Source organism: Scomber japonicus, chromosome 23 (assembly GCF_027409825.1).
Source record: "Scomber japonicus isolate fScoJap1 chromosome 23, fScoJap1.pri, whole genome shotgun sequence".
Taxonomy (NCBI): domain Eukaryota; kingdom Metazoa; phylum Chordata; class Actinopteri; order Scombriformes; family Scombridae; genus Scomber; species Scomber japonicus.
This window is the reverse complement of record NC_070600.1, coordinates 16,909,021-16,926,641: the sequence shown is the minus strand read 5'-3', so window position 1 is coordinate 16,926,641 and position 17,621 is coordinate 16,909,021. Positions and strand designations below refer to the sequence as shown.

At 40.5% G+C, this 17,621-nt stretch overlaps 1 protein-coding gene across 2 annotated transcripts in view; it reads left to right on the top strand.

Moving 5' to 3' along the window:
- anks1b (ankyrin repeat and sterile alpha motif domain containing 1B) overlaps positions 1-17,621 on the top strand; it is a 122,153-nt gene that overhangs the window by 86,713 nt on the left and 17,819 nt on the right. For both annotated transcript variants that reach the window (XM_053314238.1, XM_053314237.1), the window contains exons 11-12: positions 13,990-14,097; positions 16,016-16,219. In XM_053314238.1, coding sequence (XP_053170213.1) covers positions 13,990-14,097; positions 16,016-16,219 — 312 coding nt within the window. The remainder of the gene's footprint in view (positions 1-13,989; positions 14,098-16,015; positions 16,220-17,621) is intronic.

The following is a 17,621-nucleotide window of genomic DNA, read 5'->3' as shown; positions in this document are numbered from 1 at the left end:
CCGAGGCCCAATGATGTAGTGGTTGAGACCTCCCTTGCTATTTCCACATGTACCCACAAACCAACAGTAATTTCTGTGTCCCTGTCAGCCATGGTTGACTTGTTCATTCTGGATATTTCTCCCCAAATTCAAAAAAATGCTGAATTTCGACTGAATAGTTTACCTCAGATTTTTCCTCTGGTGATCAATGGTAACTGCATAGTGGATCAAGTAGCTTTTAGCTAGAGATTTAAATACATTGATAAAATGTCCCTCTAATGGTATATTTACTAAATTCTTATATAATTGTTGTTGTTTAGTAGTGTTTTTATAGAGATGACATGACATGGAGTCACACACTAGCTGGTTTTATTCCACTGGATCACTTAAGTAGACTCTTGTGAAGACACAAATAGTCCAAATGACGCTTAGCTTTGTGGGTTCAATTTCATTTATGTGACACTTGCAGTCACACGCAGGCGAATATAAACTCTCATACATAAACACATGCACATGCTCAATATAAAACACCAAGCATGTACACACACACACACGCGTGCACACACACACACACACACGCACACACAAGCTCTAGTTGTGTCCTCCAGATCAGATTTCAGACGAGTTTGATTACTTACCCAGATAAGGATGATTAGTGTCTCCTGGACATATTCATGTAACATAAGCCAGCTCACTGATGACGTCGCACTGAAGTCAATGAGGCCCAAAGGAACATAGCAAAAGATTGATTATGATAAGATAGATGGGCATTTCTCTGCTCTGAGACATTTCCTGCCAAATGTCGTAACTTGTCTAGAAAGGTTTTTTTTAAACAGCATTGCGGAAAGGAGTTATTTTGAAAAGGTTCTGAATGTATAACTGATAAGCATCTAATATTATTGTATGTCACTAATGGCAATAAAAGCTAACAGAAACCTGTTGCAGTATTAAGCATTTTGAAGCAGCTCACTTTTAGATCCTGGGTCAATTTTAGATGACTGGTGCAGCCTTTTTGTGGCTAAATATAACAACAATGCGTTATATAGTTGTTACATCTCTAATTCAAGTCTTTTACTGTAGCATCATGTGAGACTCATTGGTGTTGGACTGTATTTAGAGTGTTTATAGCCAACTAAACTGACTCATACTTCTCAAACAGGAAAGTTAAAATACTTCAATCTGATGCCCACAAAATAATGTCATAGCATTGTTAAATTATCCGGTAGACTCATGTGTTTCTAGGATCATCAAGGATATCATTCAAGGAACAGTTAGCATAAAGACTGGAAACAGAGGGAAACTGCTAGCCTGGCACAGTCCAAAGGAAACAAAAGGACATATAATGTGGTAATTAGAGGTGTTTGAAGGCAAATGTTGTTACCTGAAAGTAATATAAAAGTGCATTAAGAAAATGAATGTATTTCCCAAAATGCCAAAATTTAGAAATGGGAATACACACTGGGGAATAAATACTTTTGGCACCTGCAACTCCTCCCACTTTGCAACTTTTTCTTTTTTTTTTTGTAATTTTGTCAGTTGATTCTTACATTGTGCTGATATCATGACGATACTGGCATTGCTGAACTGGTTTAACTCACACAGCACACAAAAACACACATTTACACTCCATGTGTGCCAGCATGTCTCTGTACGGGCCCAGCGTCTCCATAGTGACGAGATGGAGAGGAGGAGGGGGTAATGTAAACTAGGTAGAGAGAGGGGAGAGCGCAGAGAGAGAGAGAGAGCGTGTGTAGAGAGAGAGAGGGAGAGGGAGAGATAGAGAGAGAGGGAGAGCGAGTGCTCAGGCAGAGACATGTAGGAGATGTAGTCTGGCTGCCGCAAGCTGAAGAAAGAGGAGGAGTTGGTGTGCGCTGGAAATCTGCAGAGTGTGAGGGTGAGAGAGAGAGGAGACAAAAGCTGGCGGTGAGGAGGCGAGGAGTAAAGCTAAGAAAGCGTGGCTGAAGGGAGGAGAGAAGAAGCAGAGGATAGACACAATTGTCTTGAAAAGCAATAGAAAAAGAAAAAAAAAACCCACCAAGAGCGAAAGAGGGAGAATGCATGGAAAGAAGACACAAGAGAGGAAACAGAGAGGAGCAAACTGAAGACAACTCATTTGGAATAAGTCCCGTCTTGAGGAGAGGCAGGTAAGCCACTGAGAAACAGAGGAGGGAAGGAGTGATGGAGAAGAGCAATATCTGTAAAAAGAAAAAAAAATGAATTAAAAAAATGAGGAAGAGAAAGAATAGACATGATGATGAGAATTGATCCGTTTTTTCTTCCCTTGCTGTTGTTTTAAGCATATTTCAGCTCTATGCTCAGTGAGGCTGAGATGATTACAACATACAACACTGCTGACTAGGCTAATTTACTCCGTGTGTAAGTGTGTGTGTGCATGTGTGCACATGTGTGTGTAGTGCAGGAGTTGGTGATGAATGTTTGTGTGCATCTAGTGTGTAGGAGTCTGTCCTCGAGCCACTTGAGGGAATGAGATCAGCGTTGAGGCACTAAAGCATGGATTGTGCTTTGATGAAACACAAGTTTGCGTTGGACTCTCGCTGACATCGATACAAACTTGTGTTTGTTTTCGGGTTTTCTTGAACATTACACAACCCCTACCTGTGCCAACATCCGCAGGTTAGACCAAGTTCTCAGGTTTGTACATGTCAAATGATCAGACTCTGGTTCCGGATTGAGTCAAGTGAAGCAGAGAAAAAAAAGCTGTTACTACCGCAGTTTAAATCCACTCAAATACAGCCGCTGCCCTAATTTGTGTCCTATCCTCATTTGCATACTCTTAAAAGATGGCGAGAGAAGTGAAATCTGGGACAAGACTCAGAAAGAAACCAGTAGTTAAATTGAAGGATGTTGTGATGCTTCAAGTTAGTTTGGAAGAGTGCTGACTGCCCAACACAGGGTACATATTTAACTGATAATCACTATGTATGACAGAAACTGTAAACCATTTTTTACCACCTGGAAAGCAATGCTGCTGTCAAATGACATGTTATTTTCACTCAGGTTTTAACTGAAGTCTGGCTGGATTCATCTTACTTTCCCAAAAGTGACCCAAGAATCAATCAAGCTTTCATAAGTTACTATTTTTAAGCCGTTGTGGGCATTTTATTCCTCGAAAATGACAAGGGGACATAAGGCAACAGAGTGAGAATTAAAGATAAAGTAAGTCAGACTGTATGAGGAAGGAATGAGACAGGTCCCAGCAAGACGGCAGCAGAGAAAAGTATTTTTCTTCTTCCGGCTGTTGGAAGAACAGGCTGGACTGACAGAAAGACTGAGTTGAAAATCCTGCCAGATGCTCTTTACCTCAGACGTTGGTCAATCAATCATAATCCCAGCCTCCTGTTCATCGAATCATCACCACAGCGAGTTATTACAATAGATTCCCCTCCGGTGACCGGCATTAGTCAGTTTGCAGCCCCAGAGAAACCACAGCATGATGAATGATGCTTCCCTGGACAAAGGCTTTTAACATAACGGGGGTATTGATGCAAACTGTTTCACTTAAAAGCTTAAAAGCACAACCAAAAATTCAACCAGTTTGATAACTTTACCATTTCTTGCTTTCCTCCAGTGATTCATGGCAATAACATTTCATGCCCTTCAGTCATCTATATGAGGAGGGGAGACTTTATTTTCAAAGTGTTGACATCTTATTTTAGAAATAAACTGCGTCATTCAGCAGGAGCGGTTGGCAGACTTCTATTTATCTACACAGAATATAGATCAGCACATGTTTTTTTTTGTCCTTGTTGGCAGGTTAAGTAATGTGGCCGAGCTTTAACTTCTTGAGCTGAGTGCTGAAGTTTATGTGGACATGTGTGTCATGTGTGAAACATATGAGTGGTGTCTTAAATAACCTCACAGTGAGAAGGGTGTAGCTGCTTGTTCCAGGTTTGCTCTATTAATAGCAATACAGCTTTGACCACACTATTGGACGCTTTTGATATTTGGCTACATTTACACTGCTATTCTAATGCAACTCGGTCCAGGTTTTTTTGCTATGTCTGACGCAAGTTCAAACTTAGTCATAACATAAAAATTTAGAAAGTGCAGATTTACACATCACTAAATTGGTGATGTACCAAACAAACTAGATAATGCGTAAAAGATTAGTTTTTACCAAATATTTACTTCCAGTAATTGCCAGTTTTAACTGTTCTGTCGCTGTATTGAACCAACTGGCATTGCCGACCTGCTAAATAATAATGTCAACTACGAAGAGTTTTAGGTACATGTCACATTAATCACTCTTTATACCTCAGATTACAAGATGTCATACTAATAATGTCAGTTAGGTTGCCAAATCTGATCTTTTGTACTAGTAACTACATCAACAAAAGATTGGCAGTTAAGTTTGATATATTGCTCATCCTAAAACTGATTTTTGGAAAATATGCTACAGATTGTGACCTTATTTCTTGTATATAGGTTATTGCTTTTGATTGGATACAGCCAATTTACACTTTCTTAAAGTCTCAATACACATATAGCAACATATCTGATGTAAATCTAAAGAGATTACCATCTAACACCACTGGATACCCCTGGTTGCTCCTTTACTTGGACTCATTGCTGGAAACAAGTAGCCTACTTCACTTTCTTAACTTACTCACAGGGAATCATGAAGCAGCTCACAGCATGATCCCATCCAAAGCTGTCCCTTAGCGGAGAGTTCACAGCTTAACATATGGCTTCTACAAGTGGCCTATTAACCTGATCTTGTATCTGTAGCTTCTCCCTTGCTCCCCCCCAAAAATAGTTAATGTACTGTATGTGACACGCTACGCTGACTCTGACCGGGAACAGCTGTTGTATGTGAGCCTACCTCTGCAACGTACAGGACAACATCAACATCATTCGACTGTGCTCTCGCTGCTGCTGCTGCTGCTGCTGCGTTGAACCGCTACTGTGTTATGTCATATGCACACTTCATACAAGCTGCACGCCTGGCATACAAGTGATAAACATTATTATCAAGAACCTAATTTAAACATCAAGACCTGTTGTGATGAAATCATTTTCTCTCATGTTATGTGGTTTTGTATTAGACAAATGTTTAAAATGTGAATCCATCTGTGAGTTTAAATCAATGTTCATTCTTCTCAATCTACAGTTCAGTCTATGAGGTTGATAAACTCTTTGAAGCACACCTGGATACGACTGCACAATCATAAAAACACTCACACACACCCGTTTACTTTGGTCTTATTTGGGGACATTGCACAGCTACCTTCATTTCCTGGAGACTTATCCTAACCACTACTTGCCTAAACCTCATCTTTACTTAACCACTGACCCAAAAATCAGCTGGGAGCACTGCTTTTGTCCTCAATTGTACAAGTCCCCAATTAACAGAGCTTGAGTGTGATATTTGTCCCCGGATGTAGCCTATGACAGACACACACATACACGGATGCTAATTCACACAGCCTGGTGCCTTAGGAGAGCTTGTGCTCCTCTGCAGTGTGAAAATCGGTTCCATCTTGGGGCTTTGAAGTATTTATTAACCCAGAAAAATATAATACACCATTTCCTCTCTCATCTTACTGGGAATTCAATTCATGAGCTCCACTGTGTGTGGTAAAATGTGTGTGTGTGTATGAGTGAGTGAATGTATTCGTAGAAGGAGAGCTTTGAGAGATCTTGTTTCAACCTTGATCCTGCAGCATTTGGCTGTGTTTGCACGCACACACACACACACACACACATAGAGAGTGTGCTTCCAGTCATAGTTACAGTTCTCTTGCTATTAATGGAGATACATCTGTCTCCATGTAGGCGGGCTTATTAACGCTTCACTCTCATTGGCTGCCTGTTCTCATAGTACTGAAATGAGCCTTCCTATTGGTTCCTCTTGGACATCATTTTCAACACATCAACCTTAACTGCAACTCCCCTCCGCTCTCTGGTTGCTGGGCAACCAGTGGTCTCTGGTTTCCCTCCAGTGCCCCCCACCTCAATGTGGTTTGTGTATAAATGTGTGTGTGTGTGTGTGTGTGTGTGTGTTTGTGTGTGTTAGTGTGTGTGCGCCTGTGTGTGTGTGTGTGCGCCTGTGTGTGTGTGTGTGTGTGTGTGTGTGTGTGTGTGTGTGTGTAGGAGAAGCTGTGGATCTAAACAGAGCAGAGAGAGGATGCTGAAGCCAGGACATTGCTGGGATGAACCCAGCTGAGCTTTCGCTTGCTTCCTTTCTGAGGGACATAGGTTGTGTTTTTGAGCGTGTGTGTAATCTATTGATAGCGTAGGCAAATCGATACTAATCATTCTAGTTGAAAAGCTCCACCTCTAAACAACACTCACATTAGGTGATGGATGGAGAATGGAGGGAAGAGAGAACAAGGAAGAGAAAAGGTGGCTGGCTGTGATTAAGTATTCAGGGTTTGAAAAACATCAATAATCAGGGTGAAAAATGAGCCAAGCATTGTTGCTGTAAATATCTGCACCTTCACACACACTGAGCACATTATCCACATATCCTCAACGCCTTTCTACTGTATAATAGACCTTATTGATCAAGATAGAAGCTAGTTTTGACTTCTACCCTCTTTTATATCCCTTCCTAGCCGACAGATCTAGCGCTGCAGCTCAGGCACAATTATTGGCTGACGTTAACCCTCCCATTTCCGTTTCTTGCACAAAGCCATTTAATATGACTGTAGTAATCTCACTACAGTACTCAACCAGTAGTTTCTACCACACCCCACAGGAACTTCTTCTTCTGACTTGCCATCAGACAAATCTAGATGGTGTTTAAAGCCTTATCTGCACTGCTAGGTAAGCAAGTCTGGTGGAGAATACTAATTTTCCTAACCTAGAAACATTCATTATTTAAGTTATATGTAGTTTAGATATGATCACAATCAGCCTGTAGAAATCCAACATGTGGAATATGTGGGTTACTCTTGAACATAAATTCCTCCTTGTGTCTTTTAACCCCCAGAATTCCTGTAATTATTACGAAAGACACAACCTCTGTATCCACGATGGTAACTATGCCCCTGTGCTCAACCTCTACGATGGCACTGAGACAGACACGGGCTATTTTCTGATCAATAGAACAGTTCGATTGACCTGTAATATATTCTGACCCAAGCAATTTAAGTAACCCTATGCCAGTGATTCTTTGATCTGCAAAAATCGATACTGGGATTCTTCAGAGGGTTGGAAGAGCAGAGTTGAACCCCAGTCGTGCTACTAGGCGACGCAGCCTGCGGGGCATGCAGAGGTCTGTGATATCACAGAAGTCACGACCTCATAGTCTACAGGGGAGAAGGTGATTGGTTATATTGACATGAGCCTGGAGGAGGTAGACTCATATGGCGAACGCTCACAAACAAAGAGAGACCAATCACGTGCAGTTGCCAAGGCTGAAGAGAAGAAGGTGTTTAATGTGCGACTGCAGAACTTCATCTTTTATCACTGATACTCTCACACAATTTATTCTCTCTCTAACTGTCGTATTTTCTTTTTTCATCTGGATCCAGCGAAAGGGGCGCGGAGTGAAAATAAGGACAGGGTGGTTGGAAATGGAGGGATGTTGTGCGAAAGCAGATGACGAGAGGTAATTTGAGGTCAAGGGAATACGGTCAAAATGAAAAGGGATACGAGGGCGATGATGGGGGGGAGTTAGGTGAGTCAATGTACAATTAACTGGAGCAGAGAGTCTGATGAAAGACTTTTTTACTCCCTTCCTTCTCCATCATTAAAACTACGTGCTAGTTTGAGCACAGACAGTGACTGGACTGTTGGTTCCCTTGCTGGGTTTTCTGCTCCAGTGAGCCGACCAGCTTCTAGCCTCCCCTCCAGTAGGCAACAGAGAAAAGGCTTTTTGTCTCCGACGTCCTGAATGAGAGAGAGGTCGTTGTTAATGTCCCAAATCACTGACAATTTCCACTGACCCCTCATTGTCACACAGTTTTCTTTACAAAATGTTATTTCTTATCATAAACCCAATGTTACTATGTGTTCCTTTTGTGTGTAAAGAGGTCAGTGTGTTCTTGTTATCTTCTTTTAAGTTTAAACACATTTTAGGATCTTGAAAGCAGCATCTATGACAAGCGAATTTATCTCCAACCCACTGGGAGTTGTTTTGCTTTGGTCCTCATTACTAAATTAAAAAGCTTGAAGGTGAAACAACTGACGTGAGTACACAAACACAAATATTTAACTGGCAAAGAATCAGATAATTTGCAGTTTAATTCTTGTGAGTAAGGTGACAGCAGGCGACGCTGCGTCCTTCAGGCAACAGAGAGGAGATGGCTGTGAGAAAGCACCACTCCCGTTAACCGTATGTGTGGCGGCTAATCCGTTAATCAAGCCTGTTCAATCTGGGCTAACGGGACTGTTAACAGGATTAGCGCATCGATCGGCAAACACAGACACACACACACACACACACACACACACACACACACACACACACAGGACACAAACGTAGCAGCCCAGCCAGACACTGGAGGCAAGCAGTGCCCCAAATCACCTCATACTACGGTAATAAAATCAAGACCGGAGGGTGAGTAACCCTCATTGGATGCTCTGGCTGCTCAGTGGCACCACTGTTACACTGCAGTATGTTCAGAGAGAAAGACAGGAACAGATGGATAGAGGATGAAAAGTCATTTACAGACACATCAGATCATGTCAGATGTCAGAAAAAAGGATTTTGAGACAGCATGTGAGCAAACTAAAGTCACTTTGAAACATCTGTTGGATTATGAACAGTATTAATACCAATCATACCAATATTGGATATATTAGTCATCAATCCATTCATTAAGATACCAGTAATGTTGAATAGATTTTGAGTTCGTATAAGTTTTTTGCAAAAATCAGACTGCTTTCCTAAGTTGCCTACTTTCAGAAACCAGGGCCTAATATTGATATCTTACTGATCTCAACTCCACACTACCAAAACTTTGATATGATATTCTTCTACTGTACTGTACTGTATCTAAAAATCACTGTTCCACCTGTGGGATGAATGAATATAAACATCCAATATGTACAGTATGTAATGTATTAATGGAAAATAATTATAAAGTTATGCATATATCTTTAGTAGGAGCCAGTGGGGTTTAGGATTGACAGCCACAGACAGAGTGGGAAAATCTTAAAAGTATTGAGGGATGAACTGACACATTGGTGTTGGTCTTTTTATTGGATTAACTACCAGTAAGATATAGTTATCTTTTAAAGAGAAATACAGACAGAACTGGTAAAATTAGATTAAAATTGCCATGTCAGCATCCGTCAAATGTTTGCTGCACCTGCACAACACCTGCATAGACAGAAATGTCCATGTCCGTTCAGCAATTTTTCTTTTCTTTCTTTTTTTTTTTTTTGCAGCTGACGGTGTGTAAGTGCTTTTGACACCTAGTGGAAGAGCGTTGCCTAATCAAGGTTATATCATCATAGCTCACTTGATTTGAATTGAGTTAAGCTTAAATGAATGCGTGGTGAGTGCGATAGCGGTGAATGGTCGCAGTGGAAAGGGGTGCAAAGGAGTGTATGCAGTGGTAGCTCAACACTTCCCTTGTCAGTATATACAGCTGCTATGAATATAATTTACATGCAAATGGGGCGAGGCTGCAGTCAAGCATCACAGAGTGTGAGTGTGTTTTAACAATAATGGTCGGGTTGCATTCAAATTCTCATCCATTCAGGGATAACAATATAATCTTCTTCCCCTGGCTCTAAAACAGCTGTTTGAGCTGTTTGTGTGTGTGAGTACACATCCACGTGCATGTGATTTTTTTTTTCCTTTTTTTTTTTTGGGATGAGTATGTGTGGGTGACTGCTGCTGCGGCGGCTCCGTGTTGCCATGGTGACAGTTGAACTTCAGGATGAGGTTGAGGCTTCTACCGTAGTTGAAGTAGGTGCTGTTGCATAAGGCACAGTGTAACACACACACACACACACACACAGATGCACACTCAGATACACTAGGAGGGAGGCGATTACTGTGCTCTTTCTGGAATGTATGTGTGTGTGTGTGTGTGTTTGTGTGTGATGAAACAGCAATGTGAGGACTGGTGTCACACTACGGCCCCTCAGGAGACTGAATATTTCATAACCTTTACTGCATAGTGAGGAAAATCATCTGGGCCTCACATACTGTACAGTTTAGTTTTAGGTCCTGAATTCTTTTTGTTTTCTTACAACAAATCAATTCAACTAATCTTAAGTACGATAATATCACCTGTTTGCAATCTAACCCTTTTGAACTTTTTAAAAACTGCATTGAGAACAACACTGTTTGAGTTCAATAGTTCAAACAAGTGTAATTGTGTTTTACTGGTGGAGGAATGCAACATATTCTCATTTCATTGTTTTGACATTTTTTAAAACTTTTCATTTATTAGAAAAGTTCTTGCTTGGTAACTGTCGTGAGCCAATGTCATTTTTGGTATTAAGAAACAGAGAAAAATAGAGGAAGAGACGCTGTAGTATCACTGACACTGTTTCCTGACAGTGCAGTTATGAGTCATGTATGAATTACGGATATTTTTGTCTTATAATAAGTCAAATTGCAGGTGAAGCAATGTCACTTGGTTGGAATCCAATTACTATTTTCAGGAATGTCTCTAATCAAATGCAATATTGTGCTTACCGGTGGACACTTGATTAAGACAAAATCATTAATGTACATATATTCATTCACATAGAAATAAGGTATAATCCACTGTAGATCAAGAATAACTGCTGCAAAGTACATAGCAAATGATTTTTTTAATGAGAGGGAGAGAATGATTGAGACAAAGTGAAAAAAGCATATTAGGAAAAAAGTAGGTCTTCAAGCAATTTTTCGAGACAGAAAATCACATGATGTTAATGCGCCAAATTCAGCCAGCCAGTGTCATCTTAACTCAAGTACAGAGACAGACTGAGGGAGAAAGAGGGAGAGGGAGATGTCAGGGTAGTATCTCTGACATTGTGCGCCCATAAAGGACAGTGTGAAAGAGAGAGAGAGAGAGTGAGAGTGAGTGAGCTGTGAAAACCAGAGAGGATGAGGGAAGGGAAAGATGAGTGAGTAAAAAATTGGTGGAGGGAGCATCGGGCAGCCATAATACGCCAATTAGTTCCACTACCCGTTAGTCCCAGCTCTGCTCTTGGTTTCCCTTTGATCCATCTAATTTTAACAATTATAATACATTGTTTCCATGCAGAGAAGAGCAGCGTAGGATGGAGTTTAACCCATTGGTAGCTGTTTTTCTTAACATGTCTTACTATTCAAACTGTCCTGTTTCCTTAATTACTGTATGACTGAAATATCTAATGGAAACTTTTAGAGTGGGCACTTCTGGGCTTGCTTTATACATTATGCATTGATTATTTACATGCAGTTTGCATATATACACTTTTTATTATGCATGGGAAATGGTTTATTTATGTTCTGTTTGTGTGTTTAGGTTTATGCACGCAAACATGAAACCAAAGTGTGCTCTTCCTACACCACTGTGCCCATTGTTTTTATTTTTATGTTTCTGCAGCAGATGTAGGGCTGTAATTGCTGCGGTAGATGATGAAGTATGTGTGTGTGTGTGTGTCTGTCTGTCTGTAAGTTGCGCTGACTGCTGGGAGAATCATTACACTTGCAGCAAGGCCTCACATTGAGGCTAATTACCACCTTTTGCCCTGAGGACACGTCCATAACACACTCACGAACACACATTCTCTCACACTCGGACATACCTTTATTGGAAGACCTCCAGTGGCAGCCTCATAAAAACCAGGCAGGAGTTTGCTGTTCTGCTGGTGCCAGAAGGTGCAAACAACATCCCTGCAGAAGGCTGCCATGTTCCAGTTCATCTCTTTAGAAAAGCCAGTAACTGGCACAGTCAGTGGATGCCTGGTTACCAGAGAAAAGAATGAATGCTTTTATACAAATCCAAGTGTGTATGTGTGTTTGTGTCTCTGTTTGTGCCCGTGTAATGAGTGCCTGGGGAAAATCAATACAATCTCATATTGTTAAATTTGCATTTCACGGCTGTCAGTGCAAAAACTCTCTGTAAAATGTCAGTGCTCAGTAACAATGTTTATTACATACCTGAAAATATGATGGTAGTTGTGGCTTGTGTTTGAATCTGAGGGTCTTTTGGTTATAGGTGTATGAATCTCAGAGTTGTAAAGTGTTTGAAGTGTTTATGGTAAATCCATATCAACTCTCTGGTCTGAATTCTGGTCATTAATGTGATATGACATTTTCTTTTTGAAGCTGCGGTAAAGAGACAGTTGGATATTTTGATTTTGTATTATTATTTATTCACTTTCTAGAGGTAGATGAGAGGATAGATGCCACGTTCTCTGCTGTCTGTGTGCTAACTTGAATAAAGCTACTGTAGAGCTGTTAGCTTAGCATCCAGGCTAGTGTCAGTATCCTTTTTATAATTTTTGTTTGTGTGCAGATTAAATAAATGAGGTTCAATGTGTTAATTACTGACAGAAAGAACTTTGGAGGAACTAGAGAGGCTAGCTGTTTCTCTGCTTCCACTCAATGCTAAATTAAGCTAATCTCCTCACAGCTACTTGGCAGAAAGAAAGCATATTTTACAAAATGTCAAACTTGTAATTTTTAGTTTGTGCTGGCATTTTTAATGATTAGAATTTTTGTTTTAGCTGTTTCAAGACTTTTATGCCCAAATCAAGTCTCAAGCTACTTTAAAATTGGATCCCATGTTTTTGAATCCTTCAGTTAAGACTAAACAGTTAAGTCTTTTCGATCTGTTAAAGTGACTTTGCATTTTATTTTCAGAGCTTTGTTAACAGTGTTTTTCAGGTAAAGAACACCACGCCTCTTCAATGCCCAATATTCAAGATATGTTGCTAGGCAAGACTTACTTTTGCTAGCTATTTGCTCTATAATGTTTCATGATTTTGCTATGTCCAAACATGAGCTTTCAACCTTCAAGTTGAGTCTTTAGGCTGTCAAGTCCAAGTCCTCATATGCGAGAATTAAATTTGGTTCAAATCTAATTTTCAAGTCTGCAGCTCTAATAAATTCATCTTATTGAGATACTTTTCTGCCTCGAGGAATAATAATTTGATATTAATTTGGCTGAAAGAAAAGATCACAGTTGTAAATTAGAATAGAATTACCAACTAATTTAATCAGTCTTTCCATGCCCGCCTCTTGATTATATGTCTGTGTGTGTGTGTGTGTGTGTGTGTGTGTGTGTGTGTGTGTGTGTGTGTGTGTGTGTGTGTGTGTGTGTGTCTCATACAGGCACCAGTATGCATGTTTTACGTTGCAGGCAGAGTACACTCTCTATGATCTTGTTCAAGTAACAGCACAACTAACAGCATGAACACAGTCGTCCGAACCATGTCGGTTATGTAATAATAATTATAATAATAATAATAATAATAATGATGATGACATGATGTATGCATTTGCTCAGGGCCATTGTATATCATTATGCACTCATTAGTACTTCCCTGAGTGCTCTGCAGTGCACTCCTGTGTTTTTCTCTGTGAAACTCCTTTTCTGAATAGTGCTATTATCCTCCATTTAAGGCTGATGACGATGATGATGGTGATCATCCGTTACCTTTCTGCAGTTTTTTTGAAGTTGCTGATATAATCTAGTATTATTCAGTCTGAAAACCTTTGAACACTCGCTCTCTATAAAAGCTGTTTTAAATTATGCAAATGAGAATAAGAGTCATCACTTTTTTTTGCTAGCGCAGTAACTCTTGACCCAGCATTTCTTGTGAATTCACATTATAGAATACATTCTCTTTGCATTCTGTAATGTAGGGATGTGACTAATGAGCCAATACTATGAAACAAATTGTTTATTATCAAAAAAAAAAGAGTGAAAAATGCAATTTCCCTGAGTCAGAGCTGACATCTTAATGCGATTAACGGTCCAAAACCAACAGAAATTCAATTTCTAATGATATAAAATAGAGAAAAGCAGCAAATATCCACATGTCAAAAGCTGCATTCAGCAACCAGTACTGTAACTTAATGTTTAATATTTTGTGTTTATTCAGGTATTGAAGATCAGTCTTATTGGACACAGAAAACGGATCTTGGCCTCGTTGGGGGACCGGCTACACGAAGACACCCCACAAAAACCTCCACGGGCCATCTCCCTACGGGTGAGTGAGTCTCTGTGATTAGACTGTGTGTTGTATGAACCATGATCATGCCAGGTAATATCTGAATTACTGTGGATTCATCAGACAGTGGTAAAAATAAGAAAAGGCACTTAGTCCGTTCCCAGATGGCTGCGTATTTCTCTGAGGGAACTACAGCTCCCCACCGCTGCTGTTACCACCCAACTGATTACCCAAATCTCTCAGGCAGGCACAAAATGGCTGACCCACTGCAGTTTCATCCCTGCCGGCATGTCCTGGATACTAATCACAAAGAACTGGCTTTCCCTCTCCCATCGGGGCTACGCTCTAATGTCTTTATAATAGTCTCTTGCTCTTTGTGCTTTTGAGTCAGGGGAGGCCCTCTGCTTCTCAGGCTTGGTTACACTGTCCACTGTGTCTCAATATGTCCATGTGAGAATTGTAGTTTCGTAATGAGCCTCAAAATGAAAGAAGTAATCACTAGGGTCAAAAAATGAATACGATTATGCGAAAAGTATTATTTCATTCAATATACTGTTTCCCAGGACCCACAGTGACATCTCCCAGTTGCTTGATTTCTCTAGCCAGCTGTCCAAAACAACAAAATATGCAGTTTTGTAAAGCTATAAAACAAAGAGGAACAGCAAATCTTCACTTCTGAGAAGCTTGAGCCGGTGAATGTTTGTCATTTCTGCTTGATAAAGGATTTACCAATTATCAAAGTCGTTTCACAATCAATTAATCAACTAGTCTTCCAAGAGATGACCATGGCTTATTTTTAAAGAAAAGCAGGATTGTTCTGTATGGCTCAACAAAGGGTTAAATGACGTGTTCAGAGAGCAGAGGATTGTGCTTATGATACAGTACAGCTGAGTGTGACGGGACAAGTGGGTGAAAGACCAGAACATGGCTCAGGCTGAAAACTGAGTACAAAGTTGTAACACTTAAGCTCCCACAATCCAGAGGAAAATGAAGAAAAACATGTAATCAACTGAAAGTGGTTAAACTCTCAGGATAAATTAGGTTGTATTCAGACGTAATCATGAGCCAGTCCGGTGCGTATAGGCTGCGGGGGCATGGCCGCAGTGACGCTGCACCAGCCTGCAGCGAGGTAGTTCATTCTGAGTCAACTTTTGGAGAAACGCAACCCGACGTCATGATGCGGTGGCCAATTGCAGCCCACTATCAGACTGAAATGAGCTGTAAAACCTTGCCATGAGGGAGTACAAAGACATTACTAGGAGGACAGGAGAACATTTCTCTTTCTTTGGTGACATTAAAAGTAAAGTTTGGCTTTACAGTCATCTTCTAAAACTCAATTTAAAAAAAGATGAAAGAAAAAGAGAGGCAGAGTAAGAGCAGCTGTGCAAGCTGGAGAATGAATCAAGAGAGGGAGCGCTGGTAGCGAGAATGCCGGTGAATCAGATCAATAAAACGTTATTTTCTGATTGTTTCACAGTGGTTATTTTATAGAGCACAAACATGCCCACATCTCCACACCCCTGTGGCGATGCACCGCACTGCCTGATTCGGTCTGAATACAACCTAACTCACCTTCCAGCGTATATGAGAGTATTAAAACATATGACGGCCCTGATTCTTCTGTGAATTTTAGTCCCTGCCCAGCTTGACAAAACATTTTCCATTTGAAGAATTATAATTACGCTTAAAGTGACTCACACTGAGCAGGCACGGGCATGCTTTAAGGGCTCTGTGATGGACCGCTGAGACCTTCAGGTAACAGGACAGGATCTTGGTCTCCAATTTTACAAAACAATTTTAGATATCAGTACACAGCAGTGTGGCAACACCTTAGCTGAATAATAAAATGTGACAGTGCACAGTGAATGCAATTGCCCTACTTATTGTACTTGGAGCAGTGACACAGCACATTATGAAATTATGATTATGCCCCCCCCCCCCACCCTGTCTGTCCCAGGAGCCCGGTGGGAACCACACTCCTCCCCAGCTCAGCCCATCGGTCGGCCAAGCAGCATACACGGCGGGGGTCCCGGGTGGATCTCTGGACGTGCAGCACCTCATCATGCAGGCAGACGCCCGGCGCAGGCAGCGCAGCAATGACAACTACTTCGAGGACGTGCCGCGATCCAAGCTGGAGCGACAGATGGCCCAAGTCAGCATGGTGAGGAAGGGAGGAGAGGATGGATGGATGAATGGAGGCAGGGAGAGGAAGAGAGAGAGAGAGAGAGAGGGAGGGAGATGGACTTTCTGGAGATTATTATGAATGGTCATAGTCACAGATATACACCAGACTGTCTGAATATTTGAAGGATGAGTGGTGATATTCTTCTCATTGTCAAAAAATGTGATGAGAAGAACAAAAAAATGGAAACAAATCAATCTTACTAACAAATATTTACTCATGTTTAAATGTTTGCTAAAAGCTACAGTGCACAGCTGTAACACCAGACTTTAATCCTATCCTTTAATAGCAAATGTGCTCTTTGAAGTTTTCTCTTTGCTGTAATCCACTCATAATAAAAAAAGACACTTAAATCTCATTTCAGTAATACTTCAAAACTGTGTCCTATAATCTCACTAATTGCCAGCAGTAATTAAAGGGCCAGTGTGTAGAATTTAGTGGCATCTAGTGAAACGAACTTGTCAGAAATAGAGAATAATATTCACAAATATGTTTTAATTAGTTTATAATCACTTAAAAATAAGAATTGCTGTGTTTCATTACCTAAGAATGTGCCCTTTATATCCACATAGGGAGCAGGTCCTCTTCCACGGAGCCCACCATGTTGCAGTGCCATGTTTCTACGGTAGCCCAGAACAGACAAACCAAGCACCAGCCCAAAAACGTGCTTTTCATGGCCACCATAGATCGGAAGGATAGCAAGAGGGTTATTTAGTTGACTGAAATCTGCAACCTCACTACTAGATGCCACTAAATTCTGCACACTGGTCCTTTAACTACAAAAAGCTTCAAGCGGTATCACATTTCTAATCAGGGAATACATCTTAATAAATAAATTAAATATCTCAGCAATTAACTGCTGATCTCTAACAGATACAAGATCTAAGCCAACAGTGTTTTATCTGCCTGTTTGCTTGTTGGAAATCCAACATTAATAATCTGCAGCAGGCAGACCATCTGACACCAGCAGCCATCTTAGCTGTTTAGAGCTCCTATAAATTTTCACAAATAAGGAAACATGAAATTTATGCCTGAAACTTTGTGCTATAAAATGTTAAAATATGCAAACTGCAATTAACTAGATGAAGTAGTTCTAATCAGATATAATTTCCTGCTTTGTGAAATATCTCCTGTAATCTGTCACATGGGAGGAGCTCGTCATTGTAGAAAAATGTGTATTTTCATCTTAAATTAAAATGATTTAATAGTCTATAGTTTTGCATAAACACGGCATACAATTCAGAGTAAGCCTCTCATCTTTCCAGCCAATTGTAATTTCACCCAAATGCAAAATTAGAACTTTATGACTTCCAATCAAAAGCACAATGACTCAGACACACACATTTAGACGTGCATGAGGCAGCAGCTGTGTTTTGATTCA